A 20,116-nucleotide genomic window follows, 5' to 3' on the forward strand; every position below is an offset into this window, starting at 1 on the left:
TCTTCGGGACCCTCCGGTTACATTAACCGCTGCAATGTGATAACCTAATCTCAGTCAGTTCTGCTATAACGCGATAGTTGTGTTCTTGTAAAATATCGTGTTATAGAAAATCATAATAGAAATAACAGGGCTTATGAGAAAATAGGGTTAGGTGCAGATTACTACTAAATCGAAAAATTAGTAGTTAGCCTAACACAAAGGATAGCACAGTCTAAATAAATGTTACATTCATATCTAATAATGAAATCATACAGTAAATGTAACACTTTACCTTGAAAAAATATGAATATAACTTGATGGGGAGAAGGGTGATTTTGAGGTTGATAACATCGAAAGTGTTATATCCTTTCATCATCACCACCACCAGAACGCTTCTTGGAGATATTCTTTGTACCATATTCACAGTTAATACCACAAAATTGGAGAAATAGTAAGCAATCATCGTTACAGCAAACAAGCTTTCGCGTTATACAAATATTGTTCCTCTATTCATAAATCACGTTAGAGCAAATTCGCGTTATCAAAACACGCGTTATAGCAGAACTCACTGTACCTAGACCTAATTATCATTTCTTCTGTCTTTGTTTTATTATTTTATTATTTTTCTTGAACAGAATACAGTGGGGTATGCTATAACGAACGGATCCTACTACAAATATTCCTATAACGAACGGTTTTACCTATAAAATTGAGAATGCTATAACTAAACGAAACTCCTACAACGAACATTTAAAAAAAAAATTTTCTAATTTATTGTTTTTTATTACAAGTATTAATGATATTCTTTATTTCAGGGGTTTAGATGCATATGTATGCACTTTTTTACCATTTTTACAATTTTATATTAAAATTTTTCAGTGTTAAGTGGTTGTATTTGGGGGCCTGGAACGGATTAATCCTACAACGAACAAGGTTCTAGAACCAATTAGATTCGTTATAGCATACCCCACTGTACAGTACTGTATATTCTTTAATGAAAACTGAATCAATATTATTTACCTTTCTTACTTGATGATTTCTCTTTCTTGCACAGGTGACCATACTAGTGCTACACTTTACCTCACTGTTGTACCACCCAAAACTGAATGTGTTGTATTTAGTGTTGATGGATCTTACGCGTCAGTTTCTGTTACTGGACGAGATCCAAAAGTACGAGCTGGAGCTGTGGATGTTGTTAGGTAAGTCAGTCTCTCTCTCTCTCTCTCTCTCCAGAGAGAGAGAGAGAGAGAGAGGCTCTTGTATGACATTGGGGTTTTCTTGTCATTGGAGAGCCAAACCCTATTTTTCCCATATGTTATGTTATTTCAGATGTGAAAATTAACTTTAAAAATTAGGAACATAACCTATTCTTTAAGTGGTAGATATCTTGGTTTGTAAAAAAGCATTGTAAAAATCAGAAATGGATGACAGGCAGGAAAAGAGAAGACCAAAGGATGGAAGAATGGGGAGGATGCACATCCAGGAAGCAGCAGTTGTCCAACTGGTTGGTTTCCATATCTTCATGATTGTTTGTGTGAGACGACATGAGTAAAGAAAGCTGGTATTTGGGGCTGACTGCCATCCCACATTATAGAACAAAAAGACTTAAAAGTGACAGAAAGTATGATTAAACTTATAGGAGATGTTTTCAGCAGTTATCATATTTCAGGCACTGGCAAGAGTTGGGATACTTAATAATTTATGTGACTGGTCGGCCAGACATGCAGCAGCAGAAGGCGGCTCGCTACCAGCATAACTTCCCTCATGGGCTTGTATCCTTTGCTGATGGGCTCTCAAGAGAGACCCTAGGCCAAGGCTGATTATTCACGAGGTCTGATCCAAGTGAGTAACTTCACGTTAATTCATAACGTACATTAGTTTCAAAATTGATCAAAATTTTTATTCAATAGAAAGGTTAAGCTTTTCTTATGACTTGTACTGTACTAATATTTTATTCTGTTTCTCTCTGCAGGATCATGCTTTAGTACTGATGGCAGCTTATGGTAGTGCAAAAGACATTACTGTATATAGTAGCATTGGTCTTAAATCTGAGCAGATCTACATTGTTGGGAAAGCTAGTAAAAAACAACAAGCAAATGCACAGGTAATGTTTAGTTTGAGTTTTGATTAAAGGAGTAAGGCTGAGTAGCTAATTTATGTCATATAAGTTTTTTCCTGCTTATTAATCATCAAGAAGTGTACCTGTACTATGATATGCAGTTATCCAAACCACTTCCAGGCAGCATATATGTCCCCATTATTAACACACACCACCACCCATCCTTCTCACATTTAGTGCCTCCCTCATCCTATCCTGCCATCTCCTTCTTGGTCTTTCCTTCTCACATACCATCCAATTTTGAACTATAAACTGTTTCCCAAACTTTTGTTTTCAGATCTTTCAATATATCCACACCATGTAAGTTGCCTCTGTCTGACTCCACATAATTTCCACATCTACTTCTATCCATATCCTGGTTCTTTGCATCTTCTTTGCTCCACATTGTTCAAGTAAATAACTTTTTTCCTTCCAACTTGCTTCTTGCTCTTGCTTCCAGGGTTTATGGTCCACACTTGTCCATTCATTACTCTCTCTCTCTCTCTCTCTCTCTCTCTCTCTCTCTCTCTTTCATTTCTTTCCTTCCAGAGACCCAAAACTTCTTGCTTCTGTCTCCATTCAAACTGATTTCAATTATCTTAAGTCTGCCTTTTAACTTCTTTCATCACTTTTAATTTTCTTCACATATATTATTAAGGTTATCTTACAACACACTCTACCAAACGTATTCTTTCCTCTGAGTCACTTGCCGTGGTAGTTTTATTAAGGACCAGCTGAATTTTATCCCATCAATTAAATTTGCATGTCTTTCCATCACAGTTGTCCATCAATATAGATAATGAAGAACCATGGCAACATTACTCATCATTGGCATGAGCCCACTTTCACTGGGAACTAGTTTCCCTCCTCCAAACACACTCTAACACTTGCTCCACTCTGTAAAATCTTTGAGCAGCATTCAATACTTTATGATGTTTGGTGGATATTTTTGTTATTACAGGTTTTGACTGATGGTTGCAGCCCACCTCTCCTCACTCTCTGCTCTAGGAAAGTCACGACCTGCCAGAGGAAGCCCTCAAATGGTAATACCTCGTGGCTTCTTTGGGCTCCCAGGTCAAAGTAATGCACTAAGGAGACGTCGGTGAGTACTTACTGATATTTCTATTTACTGTCTATATTGATCTCTACCATATGGGAAAATCAAATTTATGATGAAATACTGTACAATGGTGAGAAGGCAAAACAAGTTCTATTTAAATTTTCTGTTATAATTTTACAACTGTAACATAATATGTAACCTGTATTTATTAATTTTAAGAAAACTAATGAAAATATCAAATTTTGATATGCTGATGATATTTGATTGAGAATAACAACTTAAAATTTAGCAATACTGTACAGTATATATTAAATAGTTTTGATAACACATTACAGTACTATGAAATACCTTCACACATTGTAATATTTATGGATGTTGTGAATACAGTTTTAGTTACCTAAAAATGTCTTATACAGTCCATTATACAGTACATGAAGATAATGTTTATCACTGTTTATTTGCCACTGTAGTTTGATTTTATGAAGTAAATTAATTAATTATCTTTGCTTGTGAGATAAATTATTTTAGATTATGTATTATAAAGTTTACTGTACATTAGCTACATTTACTGTATACTGTACAGTAGTAAGTACAGTAGCATTATTTAATGTTAATTTTTATATAAGAGAAGCTTATATTTGAAATTTGTTTCATGTAATGACATTTGCTGGCAAAGTATTATTGTTTATTGAAGATCTCTGCAGTATTATTGCACCCTTGCAGCAGCAGCTTTTAATTGCACTAATTCATCTGATTTTGTTCTTTTATTTTTGTTATATACTGTATTTATATTGTTCCTATTACTTGATATGTTGATTGTGTTGCTCAAGGGATTGAGTTAATGAAAATATACAGTATTATCATGTGTTTATTTATTTATTTATTTCTTTTATTTATATTTTTATAAAACAAAAGGATTGCAATGCAGTTTTGTGAATGAGTTTCTTGATAGCAACTACAGTACAGTACGGTACCAGGGTATTTGTACCTTGAAAAAATATGTACAGTATTTTATGGTAGATTTATTATGGATAAGTGGAAGTACAGAAAACCTCAAGAAGGACCCTGCCCGCTTTGAGACAAAAATTTGCCCAAATGTTAAAGACATAATTTGTTGTACGATGACATGTCCACCATAAGCCAAAATATAAGGGTGGACAGACCTCGATCCCACTCCACACACTCATAAACAGGGACACTCGCCAGTCATAAATTAGAGTTGTCGTGATAGTATCACTTCTGCCTCTCTCACTCCATCGATTGTTTTTATTGCCATTTAGACATGTTGAAATTTACTTTGAAACTTATTTGACATTGCCAGTACATGCAATGTGATTATGCTGCAGGCTGATGTAGCATATATATTTTTGCATTATTATTGAAAAATTAGACAATAACAACAGCCCCTAAGAAAGTGTTTGGCATCTGTAAGGGTGGTGAGAAGGTTAAGCCTAAAACCTTATCAGTGAACGAAAAATTAAAGGTGATTGAAAAGTTAGAAAAGGCTGCTGGTCACTTATAAATATGCGCTAAATATGGAATTTCAAAGCACTCAGACTCAGAGTGACTACAAGCCTCTTGTGGTCAGAGGTATGTCCAGCTGGATCTGCCTTCCATTTTTTGGGGTAAGTGTACAATTCTTTGTGTACATTACTTTTTTAAAAAATTTATTGAAACGTATTTCATTCATAAAAATTGGATACATTAGTGTTGTACTTGATTTTTGTTTAAGTATTATTTATTTATTTATTTATTTTTTTTTACTTTTTGCTCTAAGGCAGACAACATCTTATCCCAGACACCCCTCCTCCCAATTAGTCCACCTTAGCGAGGTTTTACTGTACTATAGTATAGTGATAAAGGTCAACGTTTCACTACATAATCTAATTAGGGTGAATAGATGACTTTCTGTCACTGTACATAACAGAGTTCTCTGTATAATATGAATAAATTGGTCATTTTGATGATAAAGAAAACATCCTGGGTGTCAGACTTCACCCCAAACTGTATAAAACTTGTGTTTAACACATCGGTCATAATGGTGTAACTTACAACTACAGTTTCTGTATTTTATTTTTTAGAACATTTTATAAGTCTATTAAAGTTAATGGATGTTGTGGGAATTCTAAAACAAAATTAATAGTATTATAATTTATCAAAATATTAGTAGGTTTTTAGAGTCCAGCTTCAGGAATGATGTAGAGTAAAATATGACCACTCTTCAGATTTTACAATGTCTAATAACAGTAGCTTGAAATTATATTTTATATCAGTTAAAAGGGTTAATAATTCCTGATGTAAATCTCTCATTTATATGTTGAATTTTTGCAGTGTGTCTGTCTTCGTGGAGGGCGAGAGAGTAAGAAACTGTAACAGTGCATAAGAATTAGTGATACCCACTATTAGGAGTCACAGATTTTAGGTCCTGCTAATTAATCCTAAATTACAAACAAATTTATCATTTAGGTCCCACAGTGTTTGCCATAGTCATGTACTGTATAGTACTCCACCAATAGATTGATCCATAATTCCAATGTAAACTACCCTTTACATGCTACCTTCACTTACTTATTATCGAACATTGTATTGCATAGTCTGAACATCTAATATATTATTTTTACTCTTACTATTGAACTTTAGTCCCATATTGATAACCTTTGTTCATTTTTTCAACATGTACACCCACCAAAATACCCTGTCACTCTTCTCTCCCATCTGTGAACCCTGAGACTCATGAACCTGTGAATCCCAGACACTACACAGTGTTGGGTCTATGGAAGGAACACTGTGTGATGTTTGGGATTCACAGGTTCATGAGTCTCAGGCTTCACAGATGGGAAAGACGACTGACAGGGGTTGTTTTTGTGGGTGTGCATTACCATTTTTTTGGTTACCAGATGGGAATGTATATTAATGTTATGATAATCCTCCATTTTGTTTTTTTCCTGATTTGTTGAGATGAGATTCAACATTTACCACAACAAGTAGGATGGCACGTGTAGAATTTCTTCGAAGCACTTAATCCTTTACCACAGTTTGCATATACAGTATTAGATTTAGAAACTCAGTACCAGCATTTCAGAAAACTTTGAAGATGTAAACGGGTAATTGAAGAACATTATTCAGGTGTATATATTAAAAAGAGACTTATAGAAAGACCGAGGAAAAGGAGTAGGGCAGCAAGATATAAGAATTAGAATAATAAAAAATAAAAAATAAAGTAAAATTAATTGGCTTAAGAACCAAACACATGGTAAGACAATTAAGATGTAACTAACTTACGAGAATAATGGTTAAAAGATGGTCACAGAAAGTCCTGCTTCTTATACTACTCTACTTTAACCCTTCCCTACCACTCTACTTTAGCCCTTCCCTGCCACTTTACTTTAACCCTTCCCTACCACTACTTTAACCCTTCCCTACCACTTTACTTTAACCCTTCCCTACCACTCTCTAGCCCTTCCTCCACTCTACTTTAACCCTCCTCCACTACTTTAGCCCTTCCCCCATTCTTTTTAACCCTTCCCTACCACTTTACTTCTCTTAACCCTTCCCTACCACTACTTTTAACTCCTTCCAATTACTTTTAACCCTTCCCTACCACTCTTACTTTAGCCCTTCCCTTCCACTACTTTAACCCTTCCCTACCACTACTTTAACCCTTCCCTACCACTTTTTAACCCTTCCTCTACCACTTTTATTTTTAGCTCCTTCTTCCTTCCAACTACTTTAACCCTTCCCTACCACTACTTTTAACCCTTCCCCTACTACTACTTTAACCCTTCCCTACCACTTTACTTTTACCCTTCCCTACCACTACTTTAACCCTCTTCCTCACCACTTTTATTTTAGCCTCTTCCCTTCCACACTACTTTAACCTTCCTACCACTCTTTTAACCCTTCCTACTACTCTTTTACTTTAACCCTTCCTCCCTACCACCTTTATTAACCCTTCCCTACCACTTTACTCTTTAACCTCTTCCCTACCACTTCTTACTTCTTCTTTAACCCTTCCCTACCACTTCCTGCTTTAACCTTCCCTACCACTTTACTTTAACCCTTCCATACCACTTTACTTTTAACCCTTCCCTACCACTTTACTTTTCTTTAACCCTTCCCTACCACTTTACTTTAACCCTTCCCTACCACTCTTACTTTAACCCTTCCCTACCACCTCTTTATTTCTTTAACCCTTCCCTACCACTTTACTTTTAACCCTTCTTCCCTACCACTCTTACTCTTTAACCCTTCCCTACTACTTTACTTTAACCCTCTCACCATTATTAATTTCTTACTTAACTTTCACTTTATTTTTAATCCTACCACCTACTTAACCCTCTTCCTCTACTCTACTTTTAACCCTTCCTGCTACTACTTTTAACCCTTCTTCCCTACCACACTCTACTTTAACCCTTCCCCATATTCTTTAACCTTCCCTACCACTTTACTTTTTAACCCTTCCCTACCACTCTACTTTTAACCTCTTCCTACCACTCTACTTTTAACCCTTTCTTCCTAACATCCTACTTTAACCCTTCCTTACCACTTACTCTTTAACCCTTCCTACCACTCTACTTAACCCTTCCCTACCACTTTATTTAACCCTTCCCTACCACTCTAATTTTTAACCCTTCCCTACCACTCTCTTTCTTAACCCTTCCCTACCACTTCTTTATTTTAATCCTTCCATCTCCATTTTAACCTTTCCTCTACCACTTACTTAACCTCTTCCCTACCACTCTACTTTAACCCCTTCCCTACCACATTACTTCTTTAACCCTTCCTTACCACTTTCATTTTTTAACCCTTCCCTACCACTTTACTTTTAACCCTTCCCTTCTACCACTCTACTTTAACCCCTTCCCTACCACTTACTTCTTCTTAACCTTCCTACCACTTATTAACCCTTCCCTACCACTCTACTTAACCCTTTCTTCCCTTTACCATCATTTTAACTCCTTCCCTTACCACTTACTTCTTAACCTCTTCCCCTACCACTTTTACTTTTAACCCTCCCTACCACTCTATTTTAACCCTTCCTACCACTCTACTTAACCTCTTTCCCTACCACTTCTCATTTTAACCCTTCCCTACCACTTACTTACTTATTTTTAACCCTCTCCCTTACCACTTTATTTTTAACTCCTTCCTTACCACTCTACTTTTAAATCCCTACCATCCTACTTTTAACCCTTCCTACCACTCTACTTTAACCCTTCCCCTACCACTTACTTTAACCCTCTTCCCTACCACTTTACTTTAACCCTTCCCTACCACTCTACTTTTAACCTCTTCCTACCACTCTATTTTAACCCTTCCTACCACTCTACTCTTTAACCCTTCCCTACCATTTACTTAAATCCTTTTCTACTACTTATTTAACTCCTTTCCCTACCACTTCTACTTTAACCTTCTTCCTTTAATACTTTTATTCTTTAACCCTTTCCCTACCACTTTACTTTTAACCCCTTCCCTACCACTTACTTTAACCCTTCCCTACCACTCTACTTTCTTAACCCTTCCCTCTACCACTCTTACTTTAACCCTTCCCTACCACTACTTATAACCCTTCCCTACCACTTTAACTTCCTTAAACCCATCCTCTACTTTAGCCCTTCCCTACCACTTCTACTTTTAACCCTTCCTACCACTACTTTTGAATCCTTCCCTACCACTCTTACCTCTTAAACCCTTTCCCTACCACTCTACTTTTAACCCTCTTCCCTACCACTACTTTTAACCTTTCCTTTCACCTCTACTTCTAACCCTTCCCCACTCATTTAACCCTTCCTTACCACTTTCTACTTCTTAACCCTTCCCTACCACTCTACTTTAACCCTCTTCCCTACCACTTTTGTTAACCCTTCCCTACCACTCTACTTTTAACCTCCCTACCACTTACTTTAACTCCCTACCTACCACTCTTACTCTCTTTAACCCTTCCCTACCACTCTAATTTTAATCCCTTCCCTACCACTCTACTTTTTAACCCTTCCTACCACTCTACTTTTAACCCTTTCCCTACCATCCTATCTAACCCTTCTCCTACCACTACTCTAACCTCTTTCCTTACCACTTACTTTACACCCTTCCCTACCACTTCTACTTAACCCTTCCCTACCACTCTACTTTAACCCTTCCCTACCATCTGCTTCTTAACCTTCCCTACACACTCTACTTTTAACCCTTCCCTACCACTCTACTTTAACCCTTCCCTACCACTCTACTTTAACCCTTCCCTACCACTCTACTTTAACCCTTCCTACCACTCTACTTTAACCCTTCCCTACCACTCTACTTTAACCCTTCCCTACCACTCTACTTTAACCCTTCCCTACCACTCTACTTTAACCCTTCCCTACCACTCTACTTTAACCCTTCCCTACCACTCCTTCTTTAACCCCTTCCTACCACTCTATTTGCCTCTTTTTCCTTACCACTTTCTTAACCTTTCCTACCACTCTTTACTTTAACCCTTCCTACCACTTTACTTTAACCCTTCCCTACCACTCTTTACTTTAACCCTTCCCTACCACTCTACTTTTAACCCTTCCCTACCACTACTTTTAACCCTTCCCTCTCACTCTCCATTCTTAACCCTTCCCTACCACTCTACTTTTAGCCCTTCCCTACCACTCTACTCTTAGCCCTTCCCTACCACTCTACTTCTTTAGCCCTTTCCCTACCACTCTACTTTTAGCCCTTCCCTACCACTCTACTCTTCTTTAGCCCCCTTCCCTACCACTTACTCTTAGCCCTTCCCTACCACTCTTACTTTTAACTCCTTTCCCTTTACCCTCCATTTTTAACTCCTTCCCTACCACTCTACTTTTAACCCTCTTCCCTACCACTCTACTTTAGTCCCTTTCCCTACCACTCTACTTTTAACCCTTCCCTACCACTCTACTTTTAACCCTTCTACCACTCTACTCTTTAACCCTTCCCTACCACTCTACTTTAACCCTTCCCTACCACTCTACTTTTAGCCCTTCCCTACCACTCTACTTTAGCCCTTCCCTACCACTCTACTTTAACCCTTCCTACCACTACTTTAACCCTTCCTACCACTCCACTTTAACCCTTCTTCCCTACCACTCTATTTAACCCTTCCCTCAACTCTATTCTTTAGCCTCCCTCCTTACCACTCTACTTTAACCCTTCCCTACCACTCTACTTTAACCCTTCCCTACCACTCTACTTCTACTTCCTTCCCCTACCACTCTACTTAACCCTTCCCTACCACTCTACTTTAGTCCTTCCCTACCACTCTACTTAACCCTTCCCTACCACTACTTCTTTAACCCTTCCTACACTCTATTTAACCTCTTCTACACTCTACTTTAACCTTCTACCACTCTCTTCACTTCCTCCACTTTACTTTAAACCCTTCCCTACTACTATATATATATATATATATATATATATATATATATATATATATATATATATATATATATATATATATATATATATATATATATATATATATATATATATATATGTATATATATATATATATATATGTATATATATATATATATGTTATATATATATATATATATATATATATGTATATATATACGTATAATATATATATATGTATTTATATATAGTATATTATATATATATGTATATTGTCATATATTATATACAATTACAGATATACCAGTATAGTTCAAGTTTTAAGACCACCTTTTATAAAAAAGGTGTCATCCTATACACATCCGAAAATAGTTTGAACCTGCATGATGGGAGCGAGGAGCAACCTTAGCTTCAGACATGAAAAATATTTACCATTCACTGCCAGTAAACAATGGAAACGATGCAATTAATTAGTAATGAAAGTTGTGCAGTTCCTTCAAGCAAATGAGCTCACCAACTACAATAGGCTAAATTACCTTACAACGGCTTTCAGTTGTCTATGTTGAAGTTCTTAGCACAGGCTAACTTATCATATCATAACGGTATCAGAGTTCTCATTGATCTACAAAAATAACCGAATAAAATCTTTTCGATATTTCACACTATATAATACCGGTAATCTACTTCACCCTCCTATTGTTTCTAACAACGATGACGACCAACTAATTGTTAGTATCAGCTAGATCTAACGTTTTCGAATCGCTTTTCAGTTAAAAACTGTTACATCACATGTATATTTTACCTTAACTGCCTGAATGAATATTCTGAAATAAATTGTAGTTTTGCTGAAACGTGATGTATTTTAATGTAATAGGATAAAATACATGACAAAACAGATGATTTACCTAACCTTTACGATGTTAAAAGAAGTTACTCGTTATTTTAATAGTTTTGGGTTAAAAATACTGTTATATTACAATGGTATTCTATTCATACTGTCTGATATAATGCATTCACGGAAATGTAATATTTTTGCTGAAATGAATCAGTGGAAAGTGGGGATAAAATCGTACAAAACAATGACTCGCTTTTTCGTTCAAAAGATGTTACCGTAACCCGAATGGTTTCAATCAAAAACTGTTGTATACAATAATATTCTATCCTATTGACTTGAATACGTATACCATATTTCTGAATATTTTCATTAAAATCCATCAAAATCATTTTCCTTGCTTCATCGCTCTGCAGCACCAAACAGCTTCTCCCAGTCCTCTCCTTTGAACAGGGCTAGAGGATGCGTGTTTTTCGATCGTTTTCAGTTAAAACTGTTATATCACATATATTTTACCTAAACTGGTCCTGAATGAATATATTCTCGGAAATAAATAGTAGTTGCAAGAACGTAGATGTATTTCAATGTAAAATAGGATAAAATACATGACCGAAAACAAAAGACTTTACTTGCTTCCAATGTTCTTGAGATGCTACCCGTTTTTAATAGTTTTTGTTAAATACTGTTATATTACAATGACTTTCTATTCATACTGTGCGTTTTATATATCCACGGAAATGTAATATTTTATGGAATACTACGATGAAGAAAGGAAAGTGGGATAAAATCGCGATCTAAACAATGACTTTCCGTCCAAATACGTCGAATAGCTCAATGGTTTAGTTTAAAAACTGTTGTATTACAATAATATTCCTTCCATTCACTTGAATAAATACTTGAATGGAAAAACACAATTTTTTGTTGAAACTATCCGCTTTTCAGTGTAAAGTGTCGTAATAATAAATGGTAAACAACCTTCTCCGCACCGGTAGTTTGTGTTCAACTGCCAGCCCTCAGTTTATAGATCGAGTGTTTTACTGATGGTTTCCTTGTTCCATTACCGGGTTGACCTATAAATGAGAATATCATAAATTAACGATTTCTTTACCAAAAATCAGGTCAACCTAGAAACGGGGGTTATAGACAGTATATACGGTATATACAGTGATCCCTTGGTTAACGAACGTTCAACTAAAATGTTGACGCAATTACCTCCCATAAGGATCTTCACCGGTTAACGAACAAAACTTTGATAAACTAAACCTTACGACAAACACGTTTTGTTGTGAGCATCAGCTAATCAGCTGATGGGCAAGTCTGCCAATTCAGTAATCCGTTTTATGTTTACATTCGTTTCCAGTGGAATAAATATCAGAGTTGTGCTCTTTAATATTTTTGCATTTTTCTTGTTAAAATTATTAGTCATTTTAAAATTTAGTGAACATATTGATAATATATGCAGTACAGGGAACTACAGCTCCTCCCCTACTTACGACCTACTCGACTTACAACCACCTGCACTTACGACCTGCCTCAGTTGTACCAAAATTTTGTCAAATTACATATTTTTGAGTCCCAACGTCAGTGATTGCGCTGTGTGCGGACAAAATTTTGTTTGTAATTCACTTTAAAATGGCTGTTTAAAGTGAGAGTTTTGTGGTGCTGAGAAGAAAAAGAGATGCCCATTTTCGATTTTCTATGTATAATTTAAGCATTTCTGACTTATTTACCATTTCGACTTACGACCTGGATTTGCATCCCTAACCCAGTCATAAATCGGGGAGGAGCTGTAGTTTTTTGTACACCCCTTCTGAAATTTAGTTAATATATTGATAATATATAGTGCAGTGCAGTGTTGATTAAAATAAAATAATCTTGAATTGCACCTATTGAACTTAAAATTTTATTGGTGAAATGAGGCATCAAGCATGGGTCCACTGAAAGGTGATTTCTCCTCCATCCCCTACTCTTTTCTCCCTTCTCCTCCACCCACTTCTAATTCCCATCATCAACCAGGAACCTTCTACATACACACCACAAAGTAAGTGTACCTAACTTTGTATGTACTTTCGTGAGCTGGAACAAATTAACCAATATCCCATTGAAACAATGGATTCGGTTAACATTTTAGTTAACGAACGACTCTGTGGAACGAATTGCGTTCGTTAACCAACGGACCACTGTACAGGTATACAGTACATATACACTCTTACTCTTAAATCAGTACTGTAATATGATATGGGTGATTAATTTTTATCTCTTGTGCAAAATATATGGCGTTGATATATTCAAATTATTCGCTGTCTTGCAAGGATTCCAGCAATGCCAATTATATTCTCCTAACTTTAGTCTGAGATATTATATAAGATAAAACTGTAAGCCTAAAACCCTGGTTGGGCAGATGGGAGAGGGGAGGGACATGGGGAGGTGAGGTGATATATGTTTGACAGTTACCAAGGTCTAATGTGTGTTTATTTATCAGTCCTTCAGTGATTTCCATAAAATGCCAGTGAAATTACCTGGAAGAATATAATTTACATTGCTGGGATTTAAGATACCTGTAGTGATTAATATGAATATAAACAAGCTATAAGCACTAGACATAAAAATTTTAGTGCCGTAATCATTTGTACATGCACATGTACAGGTTTGCACTCACCATATCTTATTTCGTATGGTGTGTGCATGTAATGAAATAAATGAAAATTATAAATGTACCCAAAAATACAGTTGAAAAAACTTTACATTATAAAATGTACAGTACACTAATGTACTAAAATTTTTATCTCTAAAATATATATGATGTTTATATTCAATTATTCACTGTTTTGCATATTTCAGCATTGCAAATTATATTCTCTTTTTTAGTCTGTGATATTATATAAGATTAAAACTTAAAGCCTACTGTATAACCACCAAACCCTTGCTGAGATGGGGGCAAGGAGGTGACAGTGGGCCAAAGGTCTAGTGAAGTGTTTATTAGTTTATTTATGTCCTTTAGATTGAGTTTTGTTGCTTATAAAATGTCATGCTGTAGAACTGACCTGGGAGAATATAATTTATATTGTCTGAATTTTTATAAGATAGTGATTAATTTGAATGAAACATGACAAAAATTTCAGATAATCATTTTGTACAGGTACATTATTTTGATTACATGTGCCAGTACAGTCAACCCTCACTTTATGCGTTAATGTAACCCACAGGGTACCGAAGTGAGAACGTTGCATACAGTTAACAACAAGGATTAAATGAAATAGAGACCAGCTGACCCCCAAACTCCATCTTTTTCCAACACAATACCTATGTTCTAGTAAAATAACATCTTAATTTTATGATGGTACATGCACAATTAATACTTAAGAGAAATAGAGAAATACAGTCGCCAAGTTATTCCATTTAAATAATGGAACCTCCCACACACATGGCCTCCCTCTCTGAGAAATTGGGGAAAACCAGGTATAGTAATAAATAATACCTCAAACTAAAGTTAGAGATAATATAATTGACATTGCTGGATTCCAAGACTGAATATAAATGTCATATATCAAAAGATAACATATTTACCAGAGTAAACATTATATCTAAAATTTGTTTAATGCAAAATCTATGATGTTTATATTCAAAAGATCATCAAATTGAGAATTCCAGCAATGTAAATTATATTCTGGCTGTAATTTGTATGAATTTTATGAGCTATATCTTCAGTTAATAAAAATATTCTTCACACTCTGGACCAGTGCGTTGGTCGCCGTCCCACCCCCCACCAACCTCCCTACCAGATGAATGTGTGGGAATACCAGACTGTTTACCTTTTAGTAATAAATAATAAATCAGACTAAAGTTAGGATAATATAATAGACATTACTGCTGATTCCTTGTAAGACTGAGAATATTTTGATATAAATGTCTTGTCACCAAAAGATAACATATTTACTCAGAGTAAAAATTATATATAAAATTTGTATGTCTGCAAAATCTATGATGTTTATATTCAAAATGATCATCAAATTGTAAGAATTCCAGCAATGTAAATTATATTCCGGACGGATAGTTGAATTTTATGAGCTAATTAAATTATACTTCACCCTCGTAGAAGTACACCCACCAATGAATGTGAGCATCCTGGGTTCTGGCAGGGCACCGTGTAAACGTTAAGGCGTAAAGTGAGGGTTGAGTGTACAGCTTTACCCTTAGGACAGTGTGTGCATGTAAATGAGTTTCAATAAATGAATAAAGTTACATATATCTAGCCAAAATTTGGTTTAAAAAAATGGATTATGGCTCGGAGGGCGCTTTCGGGTTACTAATAAGTAACCCGAATGTTTAAAATCGTTTGTCTAATTGATCTTATTTTATGTTTATCAGATTCAATGACCCAAAAAACATATAGTTTGACACCATAATCATCATCTTCAGTCACATAGTTCCAGAGATGCTGACTCATGATGGAACGTCAGCCATTTTTGAAAATGGGGCCATATGCAACTCGCACTCATATTTGACAATGGCATCACATGGTTTCATGATCTCCACACCCCAAAGCCTAGTTTTAGCCCTAAAGACAAATGTTATCCTGTTGACTCGACCTACTCAAAAACTAAGTCCCTTTTGGGGTCTTGCTCCTGGACTATCAGTACATAGGTCTATTATCATACAACATATCAGTAAACTGTAAATTAAATTTTTTTTTAGTGTTTATTCAATGACACCCATGTTTTAAATGTAGATGAAATGATTACTTCCTAGCATCACACATCCCTAGGTTAGGCTGGATTTGTATAGTTCATTAATATTTTGTAACCCTCCCCCACAAGTCTCTGAGATGTTTCGGTGAATTGTAGTTAGAGTTGGATGATGAAACCACTTAGCTGCAGGTGGCATTCCTTTTATCCATCATCTTTCTACAAATAGCGCAACATGTACTGCTGAGAGGTGACCTACTGATAAGTATTGCTTCATTGATTTTTGTTAAGTAATGGGTTTCTATTATTCAATCCAAAATTATGTCATGTTGTATTATGCTTTATACTACGGTTATAAAGGAAATCTTGGTGGTTGTGTAACTTACTTGGGAAAGTTTTTGCCTCAGAAATGATTAGATGTGCATTTAGCTCCCAACTGGTGTAAAGGATTTTATCCTGCCTTTATATTAGTTTGGCACACTGCAACAAATGGAAGTCTTAGTGCATGGGGTTACACACAATGTTTTATATGTAAGGATTCTTAACCATTTATATTTAAGGAATTCTTGACCATTTATATATAAATTATTCTTGACCATTTATATGTAAGGATTCTTAACCATTTATATTTAAGGAATTCTTGACCATTTATATATAAATTATTCTTGACCATTTATATGTAAGGGATTCTTGACCATTTATATATAAATTATTCTTGACTATTTATATATAAATCATTCTTGACCATTTATATATAAATTATTCTTGACCATTTATATATAAATTATTCTTGACTATTTATATATAAATCATTCTTGACCATTTATATATAAATTATTCTTGACCATTTATATATAAATTATTCTTGACCATTTATATGTAAGGAATTCTTGACCATTTATATATAAATGATACTTGGCCATTCTCATCCATTAAGATGCAAAGTCCTCCATTAACTATGATGCAATATTTATATTTCTTTGATTTACTTTGGTTTGTGTAAGACAACTATCAAACTAAAATATGAACAATGGCATAGGATAATAATAACGTTTTTTTTTATGATTACCCTTCCATGTGTTCCATGTCAATTGTCAGCACTCTTCTCAAAAAAGTGCTTCATGTTGAAAACTGAAACAAAATATATTAGACATAGAAACAATGAAAAGTATTTTTTTATACACTTGTAGATAATATTATTAGACTTTTATAACATTTAAAGAATGACAAAATTGTGGCCTCTTTTACACATTTTATGGGTCATGGAACATTTCAAGTAACCTATAAGAGACAGACGTCATCAAGCACCGGAAAGCAGAATTCTCCACCCCCAAGAGGAATACTGTACCGTACTGTACTGTACAATAATTGGTGGTAGGATAATACTGTTCATACAAATAAGGTTTTCCTACAAGAAATGATGCAATGTAGATTACCTGCTTAGTGGAATCCTGATTCAAGTGTAGTCCACTAAACTAAAGCTTTTGTGACATGCTGGATACAATTTGTTTCGGTACTAATTACGTAAAAATGAGAATATATCAGGAGGTCCACTTGTCTGCCACATACTGTATGTTTTATATTCTGTAGTGGGCCCCTGCCTAATGCATCCCCACACACTGCTTTATCAACAATATGCATCAGAAAAATATGACAAATCTCCATCAACTCTTTGAGAAATTCATATACACACATGTGAACATATCACAGCGCCACGTGGGTATGATGAGTTGGTGAGGACCAATGTGCCACACTCCCCCACCCAGCTACAGCTGAGGAGAGGTACACATTAAAAGTGCTATCACTACATTTTCTTTTGAAATTTGTGGTTTCGTCCAAAATTTTACTATGACTCCAATACTTAAAACACCTGCTAGTCCAAGTGAAGTGCAAATTGTAAACAAACAGAAAAGTGATTACTGCTGTAGAAAATTTAAGTGTTAAATAAGCAAAAGGATGATGCCAGTACTACCAAGGTGAGGAAGTACAATGTGAATGTATCCACAGTTAGTACAATTCACAAGAAAAGATTCATGCCAGTGCAAAAGCATCTGCTCCTGTATATAAATGCTAAGTGGCTTGTGTAAGCAGGAAAGATCCTATTATTGAGAAAATGGAGAAACTACAGTACTGCACAGTGGATAATTAAATTTATCAAAACAAGGAAATCTGAGCTTGATAATTTTGAAGAGTCATGAAAAAAACGTGGTTATATGATTTCGTTACTAATGAAGATGGAACTAGCAGTCAGCAAGACATTCAAACAAGCAAAGGATAAGGTTCATGCTTCAAGACACGTTATAACCTGCTTAACATCAAGTGACACGGTGAGGCCTTTTGCCCTTTGCGCATGTATGAACTTCAACCCTACAGAAATAATGTGCATGTTTAAGATTTGGACTAAAAACCCATCCTCGTGACTAAAAACTTGACCCTGTCATGAGTACATATCGTGTTTTCATGATTTAATAATATATTAGTGTTTTAAATAACATAAAACTTGTATTATTTTTTTGTTGGGGGGGGGGGGTCATTTGAAGACAAATTGTCCCACTCCCTGTACGTGTACTGTACTGTACTCTCCAAATGTTCTAAAGTTCTACTAATGTTAATTAATGTAACATGTTCTTCAACAACATATTGTTTTGGGTCTGATCGTATAGAGTCTATAGACTTATTGATAATTTTTATGCAAACTGTCCAAATATCATACTGGAGGTATGCCAGTACAGTCATCCCCTGGTTAAAGCGCACTTCGTTATTGCGATTTTCGTTATCACGCCTCCATCAAAATCTGCACACCTGCTGTTATAGCGCATTTTTAAAACCAAGAATTTCGTTATCACGCAGTTGCCTCTAGGTGTAATGTTACCCCCTTGCTTCACCTACATCTATTGAGGATAAAATCTTTCATCTTCAAATTGACAATAACACATTTGCTGTAATCAGACATATCTAAGTTGCCTCAACAATTGCAACCCCAGTTGCAATTTCAAATTCTGTGACAATACTAAGGAATAACGATGTCTCGGGTGCACTCTAAGATTGAGAGAAAATGGAGGACTCAGGCATCCTGAAGCGATGAGAAAACGGACTCCTCAGACAAGGGACTCAAATTAAGAAAGCATAGCTACATGTTTTGTGGACTACAGTATTGAGCGTACCCTTTTCATCACTTTGTAATAAACCTAGCCATGCCTATGTGTGTTTCTGATACTTACCATAACATTATCTATATCTTTAGTGGGTCTAAATGGGCATAAAATGGGAAAATTGGGGTTGGGTCTTGGGTGTCTGGAACCAATTAGAATAAATCCCATAGGTTCTGTACAGTGGTCCCTCGGTTAACGAGCACAATTCGTTCCAGAAGTTGCTCGTTAACCGAAACCATTGTTTCAATGGGTTTTTGGGTAATTGGTTCCATCTCACTGAAAATTGCCTAAAATCAACAAAAAAGGTAGTAAAGTACACTTACTTTGAGGTGTGTATATAGAAGGCTCCTGGATGATGATGGGAATTAGAATGGGGGTGGAGGAGAAGAGAAGGCATTGGGGTGGAAGAGAAGTCACCCCATGGGGCCATTTCACCCATAAAATTTTAGTTCTCTTGGTGTAATTCAAGATTATTTTCTTTAAATCAACACTGCACTGCATTATATATTGTCAATGTGTAAAATATATTTCAAAATGACCAATATCCGTCTTGGAAAAACACAGAAAAAGTCTTTAGTTTTGAAGAGAGTCTCAAGTGTAAGACGTCACCTCCACTGAAAAGACACAGAGACTGACGCCTGTTTGGTGTGTTGACAGGCTGTTTGGCGCGCATAAAACTAGTTTCCTGTACTTCAATTATGTTCAATAATTGTTAAAATGACTAAAAAACTAATATTAAACTTTTAAAATTATTGAATAGTATAAACTTCTTGATATTTACTAAAATAGTAAGGAATTTAAGCCCTAGAACCGATTACTGTATTGGTGGACTAATACTACAGCTGGTGGACCGCCAAATGCAAACGAAAGCATGTTGAGGTCCGCTCGTAAGAAACGCGTTAATCGAGGGATTGCTCGTTAACCGAAGTTAAGAATCTTATGGAAGGT

At 35.6% G+C, this 20,116-nt stretch overlaps 1 protein-coding gene across 1 annotated transcript in view; it reads left to right on the forward strand.

Annotated features, from left to right (window-relative positions):
- Window positions 1–20,116, forward strand: part of LOC121859452 (protein retinal degeneration B-like) — a 166,952-nt gene that overhangs the window by 138,482 nt on the left and 8,354 nt on the right. The window contains 6 exon segments of the mRNA XM_042356265.1: window positions 1,033–1,178; window positions 1,649–1,789; window positions 1,791–1,821; window positions 1,952–2,083; window positions 3,039–3,052; window positions 3,054–3,179. Of these exon segments, the coding sequence (XP_042212199.1) occupies window positions 1,033–1,178; window positions 1,649–1,789; window positions 1,791–1,821; window positions 1,952–2,083; window positions 3,039–3,052; window positions 3,054–3,179 (590 nt within the window).

Source organism: Homarus americanus, unplaced genomic scaffold (assembly GCF_018991925.1).
Source record: "Homarus americanus isolate GMGI-L3 unplaced genomic scaffold, GMGI_Hamer_2.0 scaffold7626, whole genome shotgun sequence".
Lineage (NCBI taxonomy): Eukaryota > Metazoa > Arthropoda > Malacostraca > Decapoda > Nephropidae > Homarus > Homarus americanus.